The sequence below is a fragment of the Lactuca sativa genome, chromosome 3 (assembly GCF_002870075.4).
Source record: "Lactuca sativa cultivar Salinas chromosome 3, Lsat_Salinas_v11, whole genome shotgun sequence".
Lineage (NCBI taxonomy): Eukaryota > Viridiplantae > Streptophyta > Magnoliopsida > Asterales > Asteraceae > Lactuca > Lactuca sativa.
The window spans coordinates 16232559-16255153 of NC_056625.2; the positions used below are offsets into that span (position 1 = coordinate 16232559).

The 22595-nt window shown below is 35.6% G+C and overlaps 3 protein-coding genes across 4 annotated transcripts; all 3 read left to right on the top strand.

The window, feature by feature from the left end:
* The first annotated feature begins 5842 nt into the window (after window positions 1–5842).
* Window positions 5843–9270, top strand: LOC111894285 (UDP-glucose 4-epimerase GEPI48). Its single transcript, XM_023890365.3, has 9 exons — window positions 5843–6328; window positions 7030–7079; window positions 7210–7345; window positions 7451–7552; window positions 7644–7871; window positions 8127–8205; window positions 8307–8389; window positions 8574–8665; window positions 8796–9270. The coding sequence occupies exons 1-9, from the start codon at window positions 6140–6142 to the stop codon at window positions 8917–8919; spliced, it is 1083 nt and encodes a 360-aa protein (XP_023746133.1). The 5' UTR covers window positions 5843–6139; the 3' UTR covers window positions 8920–9270.
* A 153-nt stretch (window positions 9271–9423) lies between these two features.
* LOC111894319 (dynamin-related protein 5A) lies at window positions 9424–14135 on the top strand. 2 transcript variants are annotated; one of them, XM_023890400.3, is made up of 16 exons: window positions 9424–10358; window positions 10768–10831; window positions 10919–11023; window positions 11125–11226; window positions 11324–11374; window positions 11463–11524; window positions 11611–11701; window positions 11792–11856; window positions 11973–12167; window positions 12240–12359; window positions 12435–12505; window positions 12639–12864; window positions 12949–12999; window positions 13093–13321; window positions 13633–13772; window positions 13939–14135. In XM_023890400.3, the coding sequence occupies exons 1-16, from the start codon at window positions 10230–10232 to the stop codon at window positions 14059–14061; spliced, it is 1824 nt and encodes a 607-aa protein (XP_023746168.1). In that variant the 5' UTR covers window positions 9424–10229; the 3' UTR covers window positions 14062–14135. The 2 variants fall into 2 exon arrangements, with proteins under 2 accessions (XP_023746168.1, XP_052625132.1); XM_052769172.1 differs by having other exon boundaries at window positions 12240–12505.
* A 357-nt stretch (window positions 14136–14492) lies between these two features.
* LOC111894254 (tRNA nucleotidyltransferase cca1-like) lies at window positions 14493–16819 on the top strand. The gene is given in 6 exon segments (XM_052769173.1): window positions 14493–14811; window positions 14929–15017; window positions 15107–15726; window positions 15729–15875; window positions 15878–16519; window positions 16522–16819. Coding segments are annotated over 4 exon segments (1512 nt in total). The 5' UTR covers window positions 14493–14811; window positions 14929–15017; window positions 15107–15113; the 3' UTR covers window positions 16632–16819.
* Window positions 16820–22595: the final 5776 nt, after the last annotated feature.

The following is a 22595-nucleotide window of genomic DNA, read 5'->3' on the forward strand; positions in this document are numbered from 1 at the left end:
CCAAGAACCATGAGTACGTTGGGCGTACTCTGTATTTCCAAACTTCTAAAATTCATATCTTTTGCATACGAGCTCCGTTTTTGACGTTCTTTATATGCACACGTATGTGAGATTATGCTCTACAACTCTCGTTTAGACTCCGTTGACTAATTTTGACTTTAACTTTGATTATATTATTTTTAGTAGGCCGGGACAGGAAAACTCCGTTAGAAATTCATAACTTCTTCATCCGATGTCCGTTTGCGTCTGTCTTTTCACCGTTGGACTACTATCGACGAGATCTTCGATTCTCGTTTAGATTGTTTCAGCCAAATATCACTCGATCTCAATTTCTAGATTTGGGCTACATACCGCTAAGGCGAAACTTCAAAAAATCATAACTTCCTCATACGAAGTCAGATTTATACGTTCTTTTTATGTATGCTCTCGGTTTAACGTATTCTATGACTTTCGTTTAGATCACTAATGCTAAATATCACTCTATCGTAAATGCACTATTTACGTCACACAATGGCGTACTGGTTCTGTCGCAAAACTTCGACAGGTCATAACTTCTTCGTTATAACTCGGATTTCGGCATTCTTTATATATCTGGAACCTTTGTCACGACCACTACAACTTCCTTCATAGATATCGGGTTTATCTAATATTTTAATTTTACGCTTAATCTTGTTCTTAACTCATTTAAATCACACAATTAAGCATAAGACACATAATACTCAAATAATACATTTCTATTATTTCAAAATGAGTTACAAAGGTTAACCTAGACTATTATATCAATATTAATGCCTAGCCTAGAAACACGGGCGTTACACTGTTGTCAACAGTAGTGATGGCAAGAGGGTTGCTCCGACGGCCTCCTTGACTGATTTATTTTTCATGCGATGATGAAACTCGAATAGAAGGGAGGTAGATCGGAAGTAGCTCAAAAGATCAGCTAGTTGTTACTATCGTACCCTTCGTTTTTCCCCTTCGCACCTCACGATTGGAGTAGAAGAATAATGAGTCATCGACTACCACCTCCTAACACCCCTCGCTGCCTCCTCCTTTCCATTCCTCTTCTTCGGCCTAAGTCGAATCCCGGAGGCCATCATCGATGGCAAATCAATCGATGAAAAATCAGAAGCCATCGGACCCCCTTCCTTCAGCCAGAAGAATGATTGAACCTTCGTTGACTTCGTGTGCCTTCTTCTTGACTGCCTTTGGTTCATTTCCGTTCCAATCTCCTCTTCCTCCCATTCGATTATGCCTTCTTTCTTCCCTTCGTGTTCTGTATTCGTTTCCTTTGCGTTCCCCTTGACGATCAATCAGATGACGAACAAAAAAAAAAAATCCCTTAACCACTTTCTAATAGGCTTCCTATTTTGACCAGTTAAAAGTCAAAGTGGAATCAAACGTTAAATTAATTTATTTAGAAGTTACCCTTATTAGACAAATAATTTACAAGATCAATCCTTTTGGACAGAAATACCTTCACACAAACAGAGGGCACAATCGGTTGTTAAGCCTTTGGACCAATTCCACAACAAATCAAACATTTTGGACCATCGGTCCAATCCCAAAACTTTTTAGACCAAACATCCTATTTTTGACATACCACAGGGACCAAACTTGCAATTTTGTCTTTTAAATTATAACACGACATTTTGTTAAATGACTAATAAATGACATGAAAATGATTTTGACATAATGAAAATTTATTAAAACTTTTATAAATAATTAAAATGGTTTAAAAGTTGATTTTATCGAAAACTGAACAAAGCAGAACCCCATTTTAAAATATAAATCTTATGTTATCCATTTGGAATATACACTCGTTTTAAGGGTCTTTTTTTTATAGGAGAGTTCTTAGCAAGCATATTGGTTAGACATTAGGAGGGTGAAGTGTTGCTCGTGATTCCCAAGAGTCTTGGTTCGGATGACAAGTACGGTTCAAATGAACGATTTATTATCTTAGTTTGTGATACACGACAAACTCGTCAAAAAAGAAGATAAACATAGAGGTATTAAACATAAAACCCACCCTAAGAGAACATAAGCATAGAGGGATTAAACATGCCAATGCTGACATAAAATACTCCATAACACGTATCATAATATTATCTGTTTTGGGCCACCCAACACAAAACTTCCCAATGGGTCACCCATCTGGAATTGCTACTGTCAAAGCACATTTAACTACAAAGTTCTTATGAGATCCGTCGCGAATTTAAAATATGCATTATGACAGGGAAAGTATCCACACTCCTTATAATGAATGTTTACTTCTCCTTCATAGTGTAACGTCCCAAAAATTCAGAATATATTTTTATTTTTTAAAAAATAGAATAAAAACCCATTTTATTAAAGTTACATTCAAGAAGTGTGGATACTTTCCCGTATTATCTTTATACACTCCAAAAAGCTTCCTAATGTCTAATACGACATAAAGATCAATGTTTTTCAGTCATGCATGTCCAATGTAAGTCTAACACTCAAACCCAGTCAAAATGGATAAATAAAACCAAGATCTCATGCATGGAGCTCAATACACAACAAAGTTCAGATTTGGAACATATGTCTGCCAAGGGATCTCAATAATCCATAAAGTTGCTAAATTTATGTAATTCATTCACTCAACTCAACCTAAACATGGAGAAAAGTAGGTAGAAATCTAGATCTAGCATGATATAATAAGAAAGGTAAGATCGACTTACAAAAGTCCAGAAATAGTACAAAATGATGATGAAGAGGCTTGCTTGCTGGAACAATGCTCAAGAACACCTTCTTCTTATTCTTCTTCAAGGGCTAAAATCACCACAAATAGATCACAAGGTACAAATGGAGGTTAGGGTTTCTTGGAGGGTGATGGAGTTTGAGGGTGTACAAACCGTAGCCCTCACTTCCCTTAAACAGGGGCACAAACCCCCGAATTAGGGTTAAACACTCAAGTGACCGCCACATTGTGACTATCAACTTGTCACGTTGTGGCACACAAGATTGATGCACATTTTATACAGCCATGACCACGTAATGGAACAAGGTTTTCCCCAAAAACCCCATATTTGATCCCATTAAGTCTTTATATGGTCTAGTATGGAAAACAAGTGTTACACATAGACGATGTGTGATCAAGTGTAGCTAGTCACTCACCTTTACCCCCTTTATAGGGTTCGACATCCCTATTGAACACATGAACACATGCCCTACCTCTAATACAATTTGTAACATTCCTCACAACACATGTGTTGGTGTGATCAAGTGCAGGTACCCCCCCCCCCCCCCCCCCCCTTTTACTACCTTTATAGGGTTTGACATCCCTGTTGAGCACATCAATACATGCCCTAACTCTAATATAATCTGTAACATTCCTCTTAACACGTGTGTTGGGCCACCTGACAAAGAAACTTCTAAGTTGATCACCCATCATGGAATTGTTCTCGCGTGGGCACGCTTAACTACAAAATTTTTACGAGATATGTTGTCCTCATAAATTTAAAACATGTTGTGATAAGGAATGTATCCATACCCTTGTAAGAAAATGTTTATTCTCTTTCCCAACCAATGTAGAATAATAGCCTCTAGTATTAATGATAGCGTGAAAGAATTTTGTATTCTCATTTCCCTCGACATCCCATCTAACTCGTATATTTTGTTTAAGGACAAGCCTATTTGTTGTATCTAATTTCATGATACGTTTTTTTTTGAATTACTTATTTGCATCTTTCAGGGGAGACTAAAGGTTTACATCCAAGAACCATTTTCACTCCATCAATTTTTGATAGTATCCATGACATCAACTTGTCTACAGACCTTGAATTACCCCTACACACTCTAATGATAGATCTTACGACTTTTAATTTGTGCAACATCACTTGATGCCATTTCCAAATATGATCTGATCCAAGCAAAAGCATTGGACAAAACCTCTATAGGTTCATCTAAAAGTAATCATGAATTGAAATTTATTAAAGGTATTGGGACATAATCCATTACTGGACTTACAACAATTAATAGGTTGTGTTCGAAGTGCAACATCGATAAAGCTATGACTGAAGGAGTATCCTAACGGGCCATAAAATTGTTGTAAGCCAAAAGCGAGCCAATTTAGTTAACCTCGTCATCCCTCACATATGTAATAGAAATTAAATATCCTCATCTATATTAAAAACTTTTTGGCGTACAAGAAAACTCTCATTTATATTAAAAAAGAAAAAGAAAAACGAAAAGTAAACTCATGTTTATCAAAGAAAGATTTTAAGTGGATGAACATCTCGTGCAATGTTTAAAGGGTTTAGATGGTGTTTGTGATTGAGTTTCAAGAGTGCTTAGGCCAAACGGTATAGAAGCAACGATACAAAATTGTGGCTATGTGGAGGTTGTACTACAGTCGTGCACGCCATCCTTGGATCCACGAGCGTTGTGGTTTGTGGAGAGTGGCAGGGATATACCAAATAGAAAGTCTATATTTATCTTAATCTGTCATTTGTCTTTCTTCCTTTTTTTCTTTCTCTCTTCCACAACTCTATATCTATTTAGGGAGAACTCCATTTAATCATCCGTGTTTCAGTGGTGGTGATTTTGGTTGAGCCGGAAGAACCCACGCCCTTTGGTATAGGATGTATACCTCATGGCCTTATTGACTTATTAGTTTTCCAAAAATAAATATCCTACATATGTAAACATCCTACAATATCACCATTTCTACTCTAATAAATAAAAGATCTTTTGGGACATATCGTCATCTTATTCATTTTGGCACATTTTGATATGTGGTTATTTTAAATTAATTTATATCTACATGTCATTTTATGAGTTTTTCATTTTATTAAATTTCATATAATATTTAAATATAATAACTACAATAAATATAATAATAAATTGATATCTATTTCATTAATGGATTTACCTTCCAATTTCAAAATTCCTAAGGCTAGTGGGTGTCATACGACATATAACATAGTTTTTTATTGTCATTTCATTTTTTTCACTCACCCTATAAAGCAGGTGGGTATCACAACACACTTTACTACACCCACCACAATACACATTTTTATGTATAAAGTACTGCATTTGAAGGTTTATATCGCACTGTGAAACCATAATGCACAACAAACTTACCACAGTGAAGCAAGGAGGATCGGTGCAATGTTGATCACACACCACAGTGTCACATCACATACTGCAGTGTGTGGTATTATATGCACATAGGGGCCTAAATTAAAGACACGCTAATTTTCTTTTGTTTATTTATTTAAATTAAAAAAAAAACTCTTCAATTTTAATAATTCAATATTTTTAATTTTTTTTTTTTTTTATAAATTCAAACTTCTTAATAGTTAAACCTTTATATTTAATTTTCCTTTTTAAATAAATTTATGTAATATATGAATATAAAAATAAATTTATGTAATATATGAATGAAGCAACTAATTATATGTTATCTCAAACCAATCATTATAATCATTTTATTTAACAAATAAAACGAAAGCATCTTAAAGTGAACGGTTGTAATTATATCATTTAAAAATTTATAATAAATTATATTTTCGTTATTGCTCTTTCACATTCTAATTTGCATAATAGTTAGCTTATCATAAAAATATAATTCGGTAATTAAAATGTATTATACAATATCAGTATCCAAATAAATAGATTTTAATAACAATACAAGATTTTTTTTTCTGTACCACCTTAGTATTTTTCTTCATATACACAACTTTAATCCAGTGACATTTGACCACGTGTCGTCCCGTAGCAGAGTATCCTCCCCCAATTGGGATCGTGAAAGACATTAAAGAAACCCTAATTAAAATTTGCATTCTCCCATATGTGTCCCACTCGTTTCAATGCCAACAGTATATATACTACATGGACTTCATCACGTCAAACCCACCTGTTTGTAAATAATGTTAAAAGCTTAAACACTCGTCTGATTCAATTCTCCTCTCTGTCAAAACCAACATACCCAATATTCTTTCTTTTTCTTCGTCTCTACAGATCCTTATAATCATATTAGCCACTTTAAATTGTACATAAAAGCTTCGTTTTTTCTATACGTAAAGAGAGAAGGAGAGCTTTTTTGGGGGTTGAGTCGCTTCCTGTTCTTGAATTTTGTTTGGGTAGCGGTTCCATTTATAGAAAACTTTGAATTACGATGGGGCCGCCTCTTTGCGTATTGGTGACCGGTGGTGCTGGGTATATAGGGAGCCATACTGTGCTGCAGTTATTATTGGAAGGTTACAAGACGGTGGTTGTTGATAATTTTGATAATTCGTCTCATGTTGCTATCCATCGAGTTCAGAAACTCGCCGGTGATTATGGACGTAACCTGTCTTTTCACAAGGTTAAAATTCTTTCTGGCCCCTTTTCAAATTCCACGTTCGTGGATAATTCTTCCCGTGTTTCGAGTTTTTAAAAGATTCGGTGTTTAGTTTGGCATGTACGATTATTGGGTTTTGAATTAAACAGTTGATCGACTAGGTTCTTTACTGGATTGAAAATCGTCAGTTTTACCCTTAGAATTTTGCTATGCCTTCCTTTCAGAATTGATTTTGTATCCGACAAGTCAATTATTAGATGTAATTGAGGGTACTTTATGTTGATTGTAGTCCTTTTCAAAAAATAAAATAAAACTGATGACGATTTATCCAGTAAATAATCGAGTTAGGGTTTTTCACTTAGATGTATTTACTTTACTATCGTGAGTGGTGAATTGTTAGGTAGCCAAATTAAGTTGTGATTCAGGTAATGCCTTTTTAGAAATTGATTGATGGTACAGTTTAGGTTTAGTTAGGAGTTACAACTATGTTGGTGGCAAGTCTACATCCAACTGAAAAAGTTGGTTAAAAAATTTATTGTTAGAGCACCTCAGATTTATCTTCTTTTCTTTTTTTTTTAATCCTTATGTTTTTTCTTTTGAGCAAACTCCAAAACAATTATTTTTACTGCAACCCCTTACCTGGCCCACACCACCATAAATTATGCTTTTTTTTTTTTTTTTTTTTTTAAAGTACCAAAGATTCTAAGGTTTCTTCTTCGCCACAGATTGACATCCGTAATAAGCCTGCATTGGAGGAACTTTTTAAGTCAACAAAGTAAGTTTTCCTTTCACAAACTATTGTTATAAGTTATATCTATTGGGAATTTTAGTCCATAAATTAGTGGTTAAACTACTGAAATGATTAGAAATTGGTGGTATGAATTTTGATTCTGATATCCATGCAGGTTTGATTCTGTTATTCATTTTTCTGGATTAAAGGCAGTTGGTGAAAGTGTGAAGAAGCCCTTGATGTATTATGACAACAATATCATTGGTACTTTAACTCTATTGCAAGTTATGAATGCCCATGGATGCAAGAAGGTATGGTGTACCCCCTTTATTATTATTATTATTATTATTATACCCAAATCTGAGAAATGACATGAACGCCCTCCTGATTGCATAATCTGTTATGAAACATTTCAGCTAGTGTTTTCATCATCAGCCACTGTTTATGGATGGCCAAAGGAGGTACCATGCACCGAAGATTTTCCTTTATCTGCAGCCAATCCATATGGAAGAACCAAGGTATGATGATTATCAAATATCTATCAACTGCTTGCTTACATTACATTACAACTAAATAGTAAATACTAATGGAATGAATATATGTCTTCAGCTGATGATTGAGGAGATGTGTCGGGACATATATGCTTCGGATTCTAAATGGAAAATTATTCTGTTGAGGTATTTCAACCCTGTTGGGGCCCACCCTAGTGGTGATATTGGTGAGGATCCTCGTGGGGTTCCAAACAATCTCATGCCATTTGTCCAGCAAGTAGCAGTTGGTAGGCTACCTACACTTACAGTCTTTGGAACTGACTACTCCACCAAAGATGGAACAGGGGTATGTTACTTTAATGTTTCTACTCTTTTCAATCTTTCATATTTCTATTTCAGTAAAGATTTAATGCATCTATCTATACTCTTTTGGGTTGGTTTCTTTTTTGTGTTGTATATGCTCTGTTTCATAAAACTTGAAACATTTATCTTCAATGATTGGGAAATGTTGTAATTTGAAATTTCCTTATCTGAGTTTTCCTCCTGTTGTTTGTTGGGAATTATGATGTTGATAATTACCTTTTCCACCCTCAATTTTCAGGTACGTGATTACATCCATGTTGTGGATTTAGCAGATGGACACACTGCTGCTTTGAAGAAACTCTCGGACCCTACAATAGGTGTGTGTGTGTGTGTGTGTGTGTGTATTACAGATGACATTTTGTAGTTTTGGAAATTTTCTTCTGTTTGACATTAAATCAAACCATTATCTGTTTTTTAGGCTGTGAAGTCTACAACTTGGGAACGGGTAAAGGCACATCTGTTTTGGAGATGGTAGCAGCTTTTGAAAAGGCATCAGGAAAGGTATTACAATTACAATCTTGAAAATATGTTATCAAGTTTCTATCCACTGTTCATAAAGAAAATCTACTTGTATTTATTTGTTTATTTTAAGAAAATCTACCCAATTAATAATAATAAAACCGAAAGTAGCTAGAATGGTGTATATAGATGATAAGGCTTACATGTAATGTTTGTGTTTGTCCAGCAAATTCCTATTGTGACAGCTGGGCGTCGACCTGGCGATGCTGAGGTGGTATATGCATCAACAGAGAAAGCAGAACGTGAATTGAACTGGAAGTAAGCAGTGATCATCTTGTTTTTACTGCTAATATGAATGAGCATATATAAATGTGACCTTAAATCTTGCGTATGAAAAGTAAAAAAAAAAAAAAAAGATAATTTATTTATGGTTAATTGGTTATTGCAGGCCAAAGTATGGAATAGATGAGATGTGCAGAGATCAGTGGAATTGGGCCAGCAAGAACCCCTATGGTTATCTAACCAAAGATGAAGATGAAGCCAAAGCCAAATCCAAATCCAAAGAAAAGTAACAACAGCTTTTGCAATTACTACTTGCTATTAATTAGGTTTTAGTCCTATCAGCTTTTCTTTCTTTCTTTCTTTCTTCTGTAATTAATTACTAGTTGGTTGGTTGTTTTTTTTAATGGTTTTTGTCATAGAAGTTAAGGTAAGGTAGCCCGGCTAACGCAGAAAGTAAAACAAGGTAAAAAAAAAAAAAAACTACTGTAGTTAGTCCATTATCTCGTACAAATAGATGGGTTTCTAGTTTCTTGTATATGGAATATTTATGGTATTTGTGTAGCAGTGGGTAGGGATGTGGTGTCCTTTCTTTTATTCCTTATATTTAAAAATTATTTCAGTAAAGATTTATGCTTTCTGTATCTATACTTCCCTTGCTCTCTCTTTTTTTTTTTTTTGCAATCTTATACTTCCGGTGTCTTTTTGCATCAAGATTCACGATCATTGTTTGTTAATTAATAAGCATGATATCTTAACTAGGAGGTTAAGTTAGGTTGGTTCTTTTTATGTTTTTGATGTATAGATTTGCTGGAATATACCAGACAAATACTGTGTTCCGATTCTAAATAAAAAATACATTGGCCGATCTGATTTGTTTTAAGCCATGGTTGGGCTATCATCTAATCTAATTATAAAATATATTCCGAATCAGTGAGGTTTCCAAAGTGTTATAAAACGCGTTGACACTTGAAACATCAACGTCAAACCAAATGAAAAGTTACATGCACGTCAATACAAATAATCTATAGAATATGAGTAATATAAACACTTTCGAAACAAATAAAACTATAAACAAACAACAAAGAGGACAAATATTTGTAGACTTTGACTTCATAAATAACTTATATATAATATACTCTTTGTTAATGTATACTTTTTATCGGCTGCTTACAAATCTAGTCCCTATGATATTATATGTGTTTGTAATTCACTCTATAAAACAATTACTCGTATAAGCTAAATAGATTTTTCAAGTTTCCTTATTGACGAACGCAACCCTATTGAGAAATTGATCATCCTTAAATAAAATGGACTCCTCTCATAAACTTCAAACTTTGACCCAATAACAAACTTATGGAAGAAGGAGTGTGTACCAAACTTATGGAAGAAGGAATGTGTATAGAAAAGAAATTTAAATTTATGAAAACAATGCAACTGGGGTCCATTTGTCAAGGTCTCGTTATGCTTAAAGTCAACAGTTTAGCGATCGATTCTCTTGTATATATACAATACAAACCCTCTTCCTGTTAAAACAAGCTTCTCTCTCTCTCTCTCTCTCTCTCTCTCTCTCTCTCTCTCTCTCACACACACACACACATCAATGGAGAGTTTGATAAGCTTAGTGAACAAATTACAAAGAGCATGCACAGCATTGGGTGATCACGGAGAAGCGAGTTCATTGCCAACTCTTTGGGACTCTTTGCCTTCCATCGCTGTTGTTGGTGGTCAGGTTAATTCCATCTCTTTTATACTTTTCCTTTATATCGGTGAATTTCATCATCTTAGATTTAGCTCATAATTATAAATGCAGAATAATCAGTAAAGATTCTTGCTTTAGTTTAGAGACGCAAGCACCCATAAATAAATGTATGCATTCATGCATGTGTCTCAACAGAATCAGCTTCTTCAACCGACTAAATGAAGAAGAATGTGTCTATATCTATTATCTCTACTGTACAGTGTACACCCAACTTTCTTTATTGAATCGAACACCCATCTTTCATGTCTTTAATTGTGCATGTGTAGGAAGTAGAATTTTACATCTTCAGATGAGCAACAATACGTATCATTCAACGAAGTTTCTATCTTTTTTATGGGTTTGTTTTGTATTCACTTGATTCGTTGTCTAATTTGGACAGAGTTCTGGGAAATCTTCAGTTTTGGAAAGTATTGTTGGCAAAGACTTCTTGCCAAGAGGATCAGGTATGCCAATGTCATATCATCCTTATTCATTTGACAATAATTTGAATCAAGAAATGATGATCGATGTGTTATGATTGCTATATCCAGGAATCGTTACTAGGCGCCCGCTGGTTTTGCAGCTTCATACGATAGATCAAAGCAAAGAATATGCAGAATTCCTCCACCTTCCATCAAAAAAGTTTTATGATTTTGGTATCATCAACTGCCCTTATTCTCAATTCATATTGATCATGGTTTTGTCAGATAAGTAGTGACATAATTAATTGTGGTGATCTTATAATGATAATGTGTAGCTGCTGTAAGGAAAGAGATTTCAGATGAGACTGATCGTGAAACGGGGCAAACGAAACAAATTTCAAGTGTTCCCATTCATCTTAGTATCTATTCTCCAAATGGTAAATTTATAACATTCAATGTTATAATATAAAACTAGCAAATATAGGCCTTCAATGAATTCGGATTCGATTTTAATGAAATCATTGATCTCAACAGTGGTGAACTTGACTTTGGTCGATCTTCCTGGACTCACAAAAGTTGCAGTTGGTAAATGAAGCAGATATTTTATTACTTTTTAATGGAATCAACAGTCATGAAATGAGCTCCTCCTAATTTAAATCTTGAATGAATGTAGATGGTCAATCTGAAAGCATTGTACAAGAGATTGAGGATATGCTCCGTGCCTATATTCAAAAGGTTGACTTTAATCTTGGATGATTATAAAATGAGTACACACTCTTGGGTTTCTTTCTGTTAATGGAATTTAAAATTTCTCGATGCAGCCAAACTGCATTATTTTGGCTATTTCACCTGCTAATCAAGATCTGGCTACATCAGATGCGATTAAAATGTCGCGTGAAGTGGACCCCACAGGTACCAGAATGCATTTACATTCTCAAACTTCAGTCTCTAAATCATTTTGAATGCTAAGTTATGAGCTTGAGATTTGAATTGCCACTTTAGGAGAAAGAACTATTGGAGTCTTGACCAAAATTGATTTGATGGATAAGGGTACTGATGCAGTCGATGTAAGTTAATTAATCTGCTGAATGATATCGATCTTAAGTGTTCTTGGTGGGGTTCATCATCATCATCATCATCATCATCATCATCATCTTATCTATGTTTTCTTGTTTTTTTTTAGATCTTAGAAGGAAAATCATATCGGCTAAAGTTTCCATGGGTTGGGGTTGTGAATCGTTCACAACAAGATATTAACAAACGGGTTGATATGTCTTCTGCTAGACGTAGGGAGCGAGAATACTTCTCCAACAGCAGAGACTACAAACACCTGGCTCCAAGAATGGGGTCTGAATATCTTGCAAAGATGCTTTCAAAGGTATAGTTAGTTAATCATTTAAGATGCTAAAACCATGTGTTGTTGAAAGATGACTTGATTTACTCTCATCAGCATTTAGAAGGCGTGATCAAATCAAGAATCCCAGGCATACAGTCGCTAATCAGCAAAACAGTTGCTGATCTTGAAGCTGAACTTAGCCATCTTGGAAAGCCTATTTCTACTGATGCTGGTGTAAGTCTTGTGTGTGTATGTGTGAAGATGCACCTAATAGATGTTGATGTTTATATATGGTTAAAAATATTACAGGGGAAGTTGCTTCTGATAATGGATATTTGTCGGGCTTTTGATCAAATATACAAAGAACATCTAAACGGAATGTAAGGACACGATCCTCAACCACTAAAACGGGTTGAATGCAAAAAATAACAATGAACGTACATTACCTTAATAAGAAAAAAAAAAAAGTTGAAAGTACAATGCCGTGATGGAAAGTTATTTGTTGTTGTGTAGGCGATCCGGGGGAGATAAAATATACCATGTTTTTGAAAGGCAGCTTCCTGCTGCTCTTAAGAAGTTGCAGTTTGAGCAACAATTGTCAATGGAAAATATCAAGAAACTGATCACAGAAGCTGATGGATATCAACCACATCTCATAGCCCCTGAGCAAGGATACCGTCACATTATTGAATCTTCATTAATCACCATCAAAGGCCCTGCTGAGGCCTCAGTCAACGCGGTATTTCTATTTCAAAAGAAAATACTGATAGCATTCTTACTTCTTAATTTCTTGAAAAAAAAAACTAACTTTTCAAGATTTTAGGTTGATATCATACTCAAGGAGCTGGTCCGCAAGGCCATCAGCGAGACCATGGTGGGTTAATGGGTTTTATCACATGTTTGGTTTCTTGAAAAAGTTTTTTTTTTTTTTTTAATTAAAAAAATAATAATTTGATGGGTTGTTTAGGAATTGAAGCAGTATCCGAGTTTGAGAAAAGAAGTGGAGAGGGCTGCGAATGAGTCGCTTGAAAGAATGAAGAAAGAAAGTAGGAAGGCGACACTTATGTTGGTTGATATGGAATGTTGTTACCTGACGGCTGATTTCTTCCGGAACCTTCCGCAAGAATTTGAGAAGGGTGGAAACCCGACACTGTCCATTTTTGATAGATACAATGATTCGTACCTTAGACGAATTGGTAAGCTCCTCGTTTTATCATTTTCATTTTGTAAGGTCTCGATAAGGGTCAAATTCAATAAATAGCAACGTACTTTCACTGCTTTACTTTCATTTGTTTTTATTACACAACATTGTACTCTCAACAATCTACCCAATTATAGCAATGTCATCCAAATACAAAACAATTTTCACTGTTTTAATTGGGTAGATATTTCTTTCGAAATATAATGTCTTATCAAGAGAAAAGTACATTGCTATATTTCTTGCATTTACCCCTATATATATTTTACAACAGATGTTCAACTAAATCATTCTCTGTATCGAAAACAGGAGCAACAGTGTTGCAGTATGTGAATATGGTTCTTGCAGGCCTGGTGAACTCGGTTCCAAAGTCCGTGGTTCACTGTCAAGTGCGTGAAGCCAAACGCAGTCTTCTTGACCATTTTTTTGCAGAGTTAGGTCGAAAAACTGTAAGTTACTAGTCATTTGTTCGTGGTTTTTTTTTAGTAACAATAGCATATTTATAAAAACAACTTCTTCAGTTACTTTGTAAATCATTTGTGACTGTGTTTTCAAATTTCAACACCAATGGGCCTGTGAATTAAATATTAATAAGAATGGTTTATAATTATGCAGCCAATTCAGTTATCAAATTTATTGAATGAAGATCCTGCGATCATGGAGAGGCGTTCGTCACTAGCAAAGAGATTAGAGTTATATAAAAGTGCACAAATGGAGATTAGTAGTGTTTCATGGTGATGAAGAGAAAAAACCATGAAAACTTGGTTATTTGTGCCTCGAGTTTTTTGGATTCATATATTATTCGTTTAGCATGGGATTAATTTTCACCAGTTGCAAAGCGCAAAGTGCAATGTAATATGGTTTTCCATTTGCAGTATTAATTGTGAAATTGTATTGGATATGATATAAAAAGGCATTAATGATAATGTGTATTCCTCCACAACATGTTTTCTTGTATGTTATCTGTCATTCTTAGGAAAACAAAAACAAAAGAATATTTTTCTGGTTTTCTAAGATAAATTTCTGCAAGTACTTATATCTGATTAATAGACCATTGATTTTATAATCTAAAATGTATTTAATAAAATTAATTTTCAACTAAAATGCAAGTTTATACTTTATACAGTCCACTGAAATGGACCTTATTTATGGATTTTACTGAAAAAAATTGCTGTTAAATCTTCATATTGGGTCCCGGCCCAAGGAAAAAACCGGAAACCGCTTTCTCTGACTCTTTCCTCCCTCCGCCGTCCCGCCGCCCCTATTGGTTGGCGCCTCCGCCGTCAAGCCTGCCTCGCTGACCGTCTCCACTCTCCAGTATCGTCTTCGACTCTTCGAATTCGGCTTCAGTTTTCTCTTCTGTTCAGTGTTCATCCATCGACCATCGTTGCTGCGGCTACATACATTGTAAATCCCTCGTTCTTCCAATCACACCCTTACTTGATAACACCATTCCTTCAAGTCTATACGTCCGTAACAAAATCTCAGGTAACTGTTTATTCTCTGTTTCTCTTAATGTCTTTTACAAGTTTTTACCGGCCTGTCAACTTGTTTGGAAATAAAATAGTCGTTGTTTGGATTCTGTTAATATCTTTTCGATTATAGGGTTAGCATACCAGTGATTTGCAAGGTCTCCAAGAACATTTGCCCATCTCCGGTCCTGTTCTTCATCTATTGCATGTAGCGATTACAAGGTGCACATTCATATTTATTTATTCAGATTATCAGATAATTGCTTTCATTTTTTCCCCAAAAGAAGTCATTTGTTGTGTCCATGTTGCAGTGCGACGATGAAGAAAAATGGATCATTTAACATTTATCCAACTGATAAAGAGAAGAATCTATTTTATCTGCTGTGCCAAGTTATTGCTCATTTTAATCTTGAAACCCAGCTTCGTGTTGCTGGTGGGTGGGTGAGGGACAAACTCTTAGGGCAAGAGTGCAATGACATCGATATCGCCATTGATAACATGTTAGGGCGTGACTTTTGTATGAAGGTGAACGAATATTTGGCTTCTACAGGAGAAGAAAGAAAAGAATTCATTGAGATTCGAAGCAATCCAGACAAATCCAAGCATCTGGAAACAGCAAGAATGCGTATCTTTGATGTCTGGATTGATTTTGTCAACTTGCGATGCGAAGATTACACCCAATTCCAAAACAGCAGAATTCCAAGTATGCAATTTGGTTCTGCAGAAGAGGATGCATATCGAAGGGATCTTACCATTAACAGCATGTTTTATAACATCCATACATGTGAAGTTGAAGATTTCACAGGAAGAGGGTTAGATGATTTGAAGTGTAGGAAAATCATGACACCATTGGAACCAAAGAAGACATTCTTGGATGATCCGTTGAGGGTTCTTAGAGCAATCCGGTTTAGTACTAGGTTAGAGTTTGAAATGGGGAAGAGGTAAAGGTTGCAGCTGGAGACAATGATGTGAAATCAGCAATTGTTGATAAAGTCAGCAGAGAAAGAATCAGGCATGAGATTGATCTTATGCTAAGTGGGAACCAACCAGCTAAAGCATTGGGTTATTTATCAGACTTTGGGTTGTCTTCACACCACCTCCAAATTGCAAGCCTTTAATCTTAAAAGAAGACAATAAAGATAAAATCTGTGTAGGATATATGGATCTGGCATGGAGATGCATGTGTGATTGTGAAGTGGGTGGATGTGGTTTTACAGATAAACAGAAGAGGGTGTATTTGTATGCGTCTTTGCTCCTTCCACTTTGGATGACTGTCTACATAGATAACAAAAAGAAAACCGCACCCGTTGTGACCTATATAATTATCAACACTAGTGATGGTGATGAGGTTATGAGGCTGTATGATGCAGTTGACAGGTTTTTGTGTTTGATCCCTTTGATATTGTTTGGTGAAGATATGGAAATTCCTTGGGAAACTGATATTATTGAGGTTTCTGTGGCATCGAAAACAAGAATCTTGTTGGGTTTGCTTCTGAGGGAAATCAAAGGTTTATGGAGGGCTGCATTGATGCTGTCTACTTTTTTGTTTAAGAATACTGCTGTTGAGGAGGGTGTATTAGTATTAGGTGGGGATGAAGTGGAGAAAAGAAGGAAAGTGTTTGTAGAGGTTGAGCAAGAAATCTTGAGATTAGGTCTGGAAAAAGTGTGGGAAATGAAAGCTTTGGTTAATGGGAAGGATATAATGAGGCATTTGGGGGTTGAAAAGCTGTTGGCAAATGGCAGCGAAGATTACTGCAACTTGCTAACCCTAACCCTTCTTGTGGAAGCGTAAAGGAATGTTTAGATTGGATGACTGAGCAAATGAAGTTGGAGTAAATCAATGCCAATGGTGATCGTTTTTGATACCAATTAAGCATATAAATTTCATTCTTTATATTTCCTTTCAAAATCTCTAACTAATGTTGCCAATATATTATATCTTAGTAGCTTGTGATGTTCATGTCATGGCTTTGAGAACCATTAACACTTTTTATGCAAATTCCACCCACAACTCTTGAATGATGCATGCATGTTTGTCTCCTTGATTACCAACTCAAAATATAGTAATTTAGAACACCAATATGCATTTTCATTGAACCTGAGAAAGGGGTTTTCAGTAAATGATCTTGTTTGTAGGTTTCAAAAAGAAATGGATCGGGTGTATCATATGGAGGTGAGGTAGCATTGGTCTCACAAACAGTCCATGATTCAAGATTTTGATTTCATCATTGATCAAAAAGTGTTTTATTAATGTGGTTTTTGTTTAAGTAAGAGTGTTTGCATTTCTGATATGCTGATTGTGTTTGATTAGTGTAAAACTCTAAATTTGTTTACTTGGGTGGGTTTGAATTATTGCTCCCTGAAACTGCAGTTTTTTAGGCTCTGATTATCAATTGACTCAAAGATCTAATAAGTCAATTAACCACAATGGATGGGATAAATGCAAGAACTAGTAATGTAATTCCATTTATTAAGCCACTACTAATGTACTTTAAGAGTCTTATAGTTATTTCTTATTAGGATATAATCCACTAATAAATGAAAGTAAGTTGCTATTTGTTGATAACAAATGGAAGTAACTTGTGATTTTTAGCATTTAATTTTTGGTTAAATACAAGAATGAAAGAAAACTATGAAAGGATTGTTGATTTGCCTTCTAAATTGTATTATAAGAAATGTTGCCTTCTACATTGCATTTTAGTTAACTATGATATGTTTAGTTTCAGTTTTTCTTACTTTTCTTATTATGTTGCTAATGTATTTTATGTTAAAATTCATATTTGAAGGATATTTTGGTGTTGAAAAGATTTTCTCTAGTCCAAAGGTTCAATTCCAGATGGACTACTAAGGCCCAAGATACCAGCCCATGGAAATGGCCTAAACAACGCAAAGCCCAAATCCAATGAGTACGCGGGACGTACTCCTTTATACGTTGCGCATACATGTTGTATGGCTTGTACGTTGCGCGTACAGACTTTTACGCCTAGCATACTGCTCTGTTAAGCCATTTATACCATTAAGCACTTAATACTTTATTCCAGATGCTAATATCACAGATCCAAGTCTTCTTCAACATCTTAATCGATAAAGTCGCTGACTTGGTGTCTTGGTGACTTTACATGACCCAAATGAACCCAATCTCAAAGTATAGAAATCTACTTCCATGAAAATGGCCATAACTAAAGCATTGAAGGATTTTAATCCCAAAGATGACAACTTTATGATCCAATGACCCAGATAACACTGAGAATGGAAATTCTAAGTTCCAAAAACGACATGGACACAAGGGACTTCATCCATGGGACCAAAAGAGTCCATAAACCCAATCCTAAAAGAGATCTAAGAGAATAACCACCAAGTTCATAACTTTATACCTTGAAAAGGTCTAAAATGAAGCAACAATCCTAGATCTACAACTTCTTTGCACCAACACCTTGTCTTGCCCTTCACTTCCTTGGGGGATGGATCAAAACGCGAAAATGCTCTCCAAAAGGCCTTTCAAGAACAAGAACACACAAACTATGGATTAGGGTTTCGTGGGAGCTGTCTAAGGGTGAGAGGGAGGCTGGCCTGAAAGACATAATGTTCTTTATATAGTGCTCAACCCTAAAAATTAGGGTTTGAGGAATCTAAACATGCGTTGGGCGTACACCTCCCACACCCACGCCCACTTATCCCTTTTACGTTGGGCGTACCCAGCTTACGTTGGGCGTACTCTCGCGAATGCTACCTTGCATGCATGGGATTTCCTTGCCACTTATCTCCATTAGGGACCAATATTGCTAATAACTTCAAAGCGTCATAACTTCCTCATCCGAGGTCCGTTTCCAATGAACCTTATATCCACGAAAAGGTGGCAAGAAGCCCTACGCTCCTAACAACATGCCCAAGCCTTAAAACCTTCCTAGTAAAACCCAAAACTTATAAAAGACCGAGACATCCGTTTACAATCATACCCTTGGCTTCCGAAGACACAAACGAATACTTGGGTCACTCATGCCATGACCCCACCTCCGAACTGGGCCAAATTCTTCCTTTCCCAAGGCCCTAAACCTTATGTCAATAATAATTGGGCCGCAGCCCCGAGCAATGAAACACTTTCAAAACCGAGTGTTACATTAAGTACTTACTTAATCCACCCAATTTTTGAAGCATCTATGAACGAATAATTATTACAAAACATGACTCCAAGTTGTTGTCACTAATTAGTTTGGGAGAAAACCCAAGATCCATTATTCCTAACTAATATTTCGATATAAGGGATGTCAAGGAATGAAACCGTTGTTGATCACAAAAGAAATGAACATATTAGTTAAAAACTGTAAAATAAAAAACAAAACAAGTAGAGGTTGTTATCAATCTTGACTTTTATGATCATATGGAATCAATATTATAGACATATAGTTAAAACAAATATTCTTAATGATATTGATGTTCAAAAAAACTATAATCTTTCAAAAATTAATGGCCAAAAGCAAAATAGGCCACTAGCATCAATTCAATATAATGAAAACCAATTTATTTATTATTATCTACTCCCTTAAAAAAATAAAGGAAAATGACACAAATGTCCTACGAACTTTCTAGGGTTTACCCGTTGAATATTTAAAGTTATTGTCTTGTTTTATGGGTCCCTAAACTAGGATATGACCTGCTCTTTTAGTCCATGTAAACCTGTAATAGCCGGTTCAGTGACCTTTTAAACTAAAAAACTCACATTGTGCCCCTATAAAGCCAAAAAAATAAGTTCACAGATCAATTCGTACAAAAAAACTCTCATTTTCTTCTAAAGCTGATTCACTATCAATTCGTACCCTCCCAAAAAATTGATCGCTGCTCTTTTTTTCGTCTTCACCCTCGATCGTGACACGCACTCACCAAAGATCACAACCCTTTTCCCCTTCTAATTGATTCTCGATCACAACCCCATTCCATTATTTTCTTTGATTTGATTTCAGCTCTTCAAGGAATTGACCCCCTCATTCCTTCTTCTCTGTTCAAAATCACACAAGTTACCTCTCCTCCCTCTGAGTTGTAGGTTTGATGGATGCGATGTTGAGAAGGATGTGTAGGTTTGATGAGGTTCACAAAGAAAACGAGAGTTAATCTCTTTTTTTCGATTTGCTGGTGATTGGTTATGGTGGCTGATTGGTGGTTTTTGTGGGTTATGGGTACTCCAATAGTGGCTTATTTCACGAGACAAATGAGAGGAATAAGGGTGTTTGGAGTGGCTGGTTGTGATATTTATTTGATGGTGATTAAGGTAGGTTATGGTGGCTGCAATGGTTGAATAAAATGTTGATGAGCATTTTGTTCAGGAGGGTACGAAATTGAGTGTTGTAACACCAGTCAAAATTAGGTCAAAGATAATTCCCACAAATATAACAAACACACATTATAATAGATTTATTTTGATTTTTAATGATATATTCATTCAACACTACAAGTCTACACGATTCCAAAAATATATAGAACGTCTAAATCTGACTTTGCATGAAGAAGTTATGATTAATTCTATCACTATAGCCTTTGTAACAAGTGGAATTTAAAATAGACTTAGAACTAGCTATTGGAGTATAAAAAAATGTTGTAGTACTCGGAAATACCTACGCGTGGATATAAAGAACGTGAAAAACGGAGTTCGTGTGCAAAAGTTATGAGCTTCCGAAGATGTAGCTGTCTAAGTGCATGACACGTGGCAGAAACCCTAGCCGCCATGGTTCATGACGTGAACATTAATTTCACGACGTGAAATGTGTCAAGGACACTAATCGAGGCTAGAAAACACGTGTTAAAGCTACGGGGTGACTTATGGATGTTCACGACCTGACCCTAGGTAAGTTATGTCACGTCGTGAAATGGCCCAGAACAACCTATAAATAGAGATCAAAGCTCATTCATTCCCTTACACCTTTTCCTTTCATTCTCTCTCGTTTTCGAAGGCCATTTCCCTTCATGAGCTTGACAACGACGAGCCTCTGACCGCTTAGATTCTATAGATCATGCTACTAGGGTGAGTTTCACGGCCCCACTTTTAAATGTTTTTGGGGGGAAACGCATGCTAAATATTGTATTTAATTTAATATTATGTCTATATGATAGTATGTCCGTATCAACATAGATAGTTATATTAATCGGGATATAGTTGTTTTGAATCTGATATTTTGAAAACATACAACTATTGTAAACTTGTTAGCATAATATTATACTAATGTAGACCCTGAGTTATACTTGGGAGTTCTATATATATGTTATGTGCGATGTAGTTCCAGAGTTATACTCGGAAGTTCTATATGTTAATTGATAAGTATGTTGTTATTGTTAGTTTTATGTCAAGATAAAACTTGGTATGTTATATATTGTTATTGTTGGTTTTATGTTAAGATAAAACCGGGTTTTACCTCAAGTTATAGCTATTGTACTACCTAAAGTATTATGAACTTAAGAGTAATGTTTAAAAGCATAGTCTAGTGACTTAGGGTTTTAGACACGAATATACTTTGTTGTTAGAGTTCTAGGAAGCCGACAAAGTTTACATGAGCTACCTCATTCATCAACTAAGATTGGGAATCTTAGTGGAAATCCTCTGACCTGTAACCGTTAATCCCGTGTGAGCGAGGAAGTTGTGTATGGATCTATGTGGGTTAACGCCCCATCCGTGGTTGTTGGCTGCAACCCAATCGGTTTTACGGTGGACTATAGATCTATGCGGGTTGACGACCCCACATGTGGTTGCTAGCTACAACCCAACGGTCTGCGGGTGACGAACTGTCCTATTGATTGTTGTGGACCCGACGTCGATGAAGCATACGGGGGAAGTATTTACCTTGGTGGAATCCTTTATGGCACCAATGGAGGAACCATTGGTGGGATATCTTTTAATCAGAGGTTTGTATGTCTAGCAGCGGTTACGGACTCATGGTAGCACAACTTTAGAAGCATTATACTTTGTCGATATACAAGTATGAATATTAAGTATAAGTTTCCCAACGACTTATACTCTAAGTACAAGGAACTTGCAGGTATCTTACTTGCTCATTAAGTAGACAATTATCCCTAGCATACTTACTCGTACAGAATTAAAATAGATTTATACGTAGCGGTTTTACTCGTATAAAATTGAAATAAAATTTATACGTAGCAACCTTAGTTTGTATGGGATTACAATCATTTATTCATGATATGTGAAACTTATAGGTATATCACTTATTTAATAAGTAAACCATGATACCTAATATATATACTAAATGTTGGAGAGTCAAAATGATACTTTCAAACTATACTTTTGAACTTGAGAAAAAGTGTTATTTTATATGGAGTCAAAACCTGTGAACTCACCAACTTTATGTTGACGTATTTTAAAATGCATGTGTTTTCAGGAAGTTGATAACTATGATACGAGGAATGACGTAACACCGCCCAGTGTTTCCGCCGTCGGCTGGGGGTGTGACAAGTGTGAATCGACTTTAGAAGAAAAATAGAGTTTTTTTTGTACGAATTGATCCCCGGACTTGTTTTTTTTTTTGGGCTTTATAGGGCACAATGTGAGTTTTTTGGTCTAAAAAGTCACTAAACCGACTATTACAAGTTGACATAGACTAAAATAGCAGGTCATATCATAATTTAGGGTCCCATAAAGCCCCTAAAAAACTTTAGGGACTCAACGGATAAACCTAGAAAGTTCGCAGGACATTTGTATCATTTTTCCAAAAAATAATCATGACCACGGTAACACCAATTAATAAAAGCAAATACATATGCAAAAGAATCTAAAATCACTAATCGAATCGGAAGTAACTA

What these genes read in the sequence shown, in the direction of transcription:
- LOC111894285 (XM_023890365.3), top strand. Translation starts at nt 6,140, where the DNA reads ATGGGGCCGCCTCTTTGCGTATTGGTGACCGGTGGTGCTGGGTATATA. An exon ending in ATGCCCATGGATGCAAGAAG is followed by an intron (nt 7,346 to 7,450) that starts GTATGGTGTACC and finishes GAAACATTTCAG; the next exon opens with CTAGTGTTTTCATCATCAGC. An exon ending in TTGAAAAGGCATCAGGAAAG is followed by an intron (nt 8,390 to 8,573) that starts GTATTACAATTA and finishes GTGTTTGTCCAG; the next exon opens with CAAATTCCTATTGTGACAGC.
- LOC111894319 (XM_052769172.1), top strand. Translation starts at nt 10,230, where the DNA reads ATGGAGAGTTTGATAAGCTTAGTGAACAAATTACAAAGAGCATGCACA. An exon ending in TAGTATCTATTCTCCAAATG is followed by an intron (nt 11,227 to 11,323) that starts GTAAATTTATAA and finishes TGATCTCAACAG; the next exon opens with TGGTGAACTTGACTTTGGTC. An exon ending in CAGAGTTAGGTCGAAAAACT is followed by an intron (nt 13,773 to 13,938) that starts GTAAGTTACTAG and finishes ATAATTATGCAG; the next exon opens with CCAATTCAGTTATCAAATTT.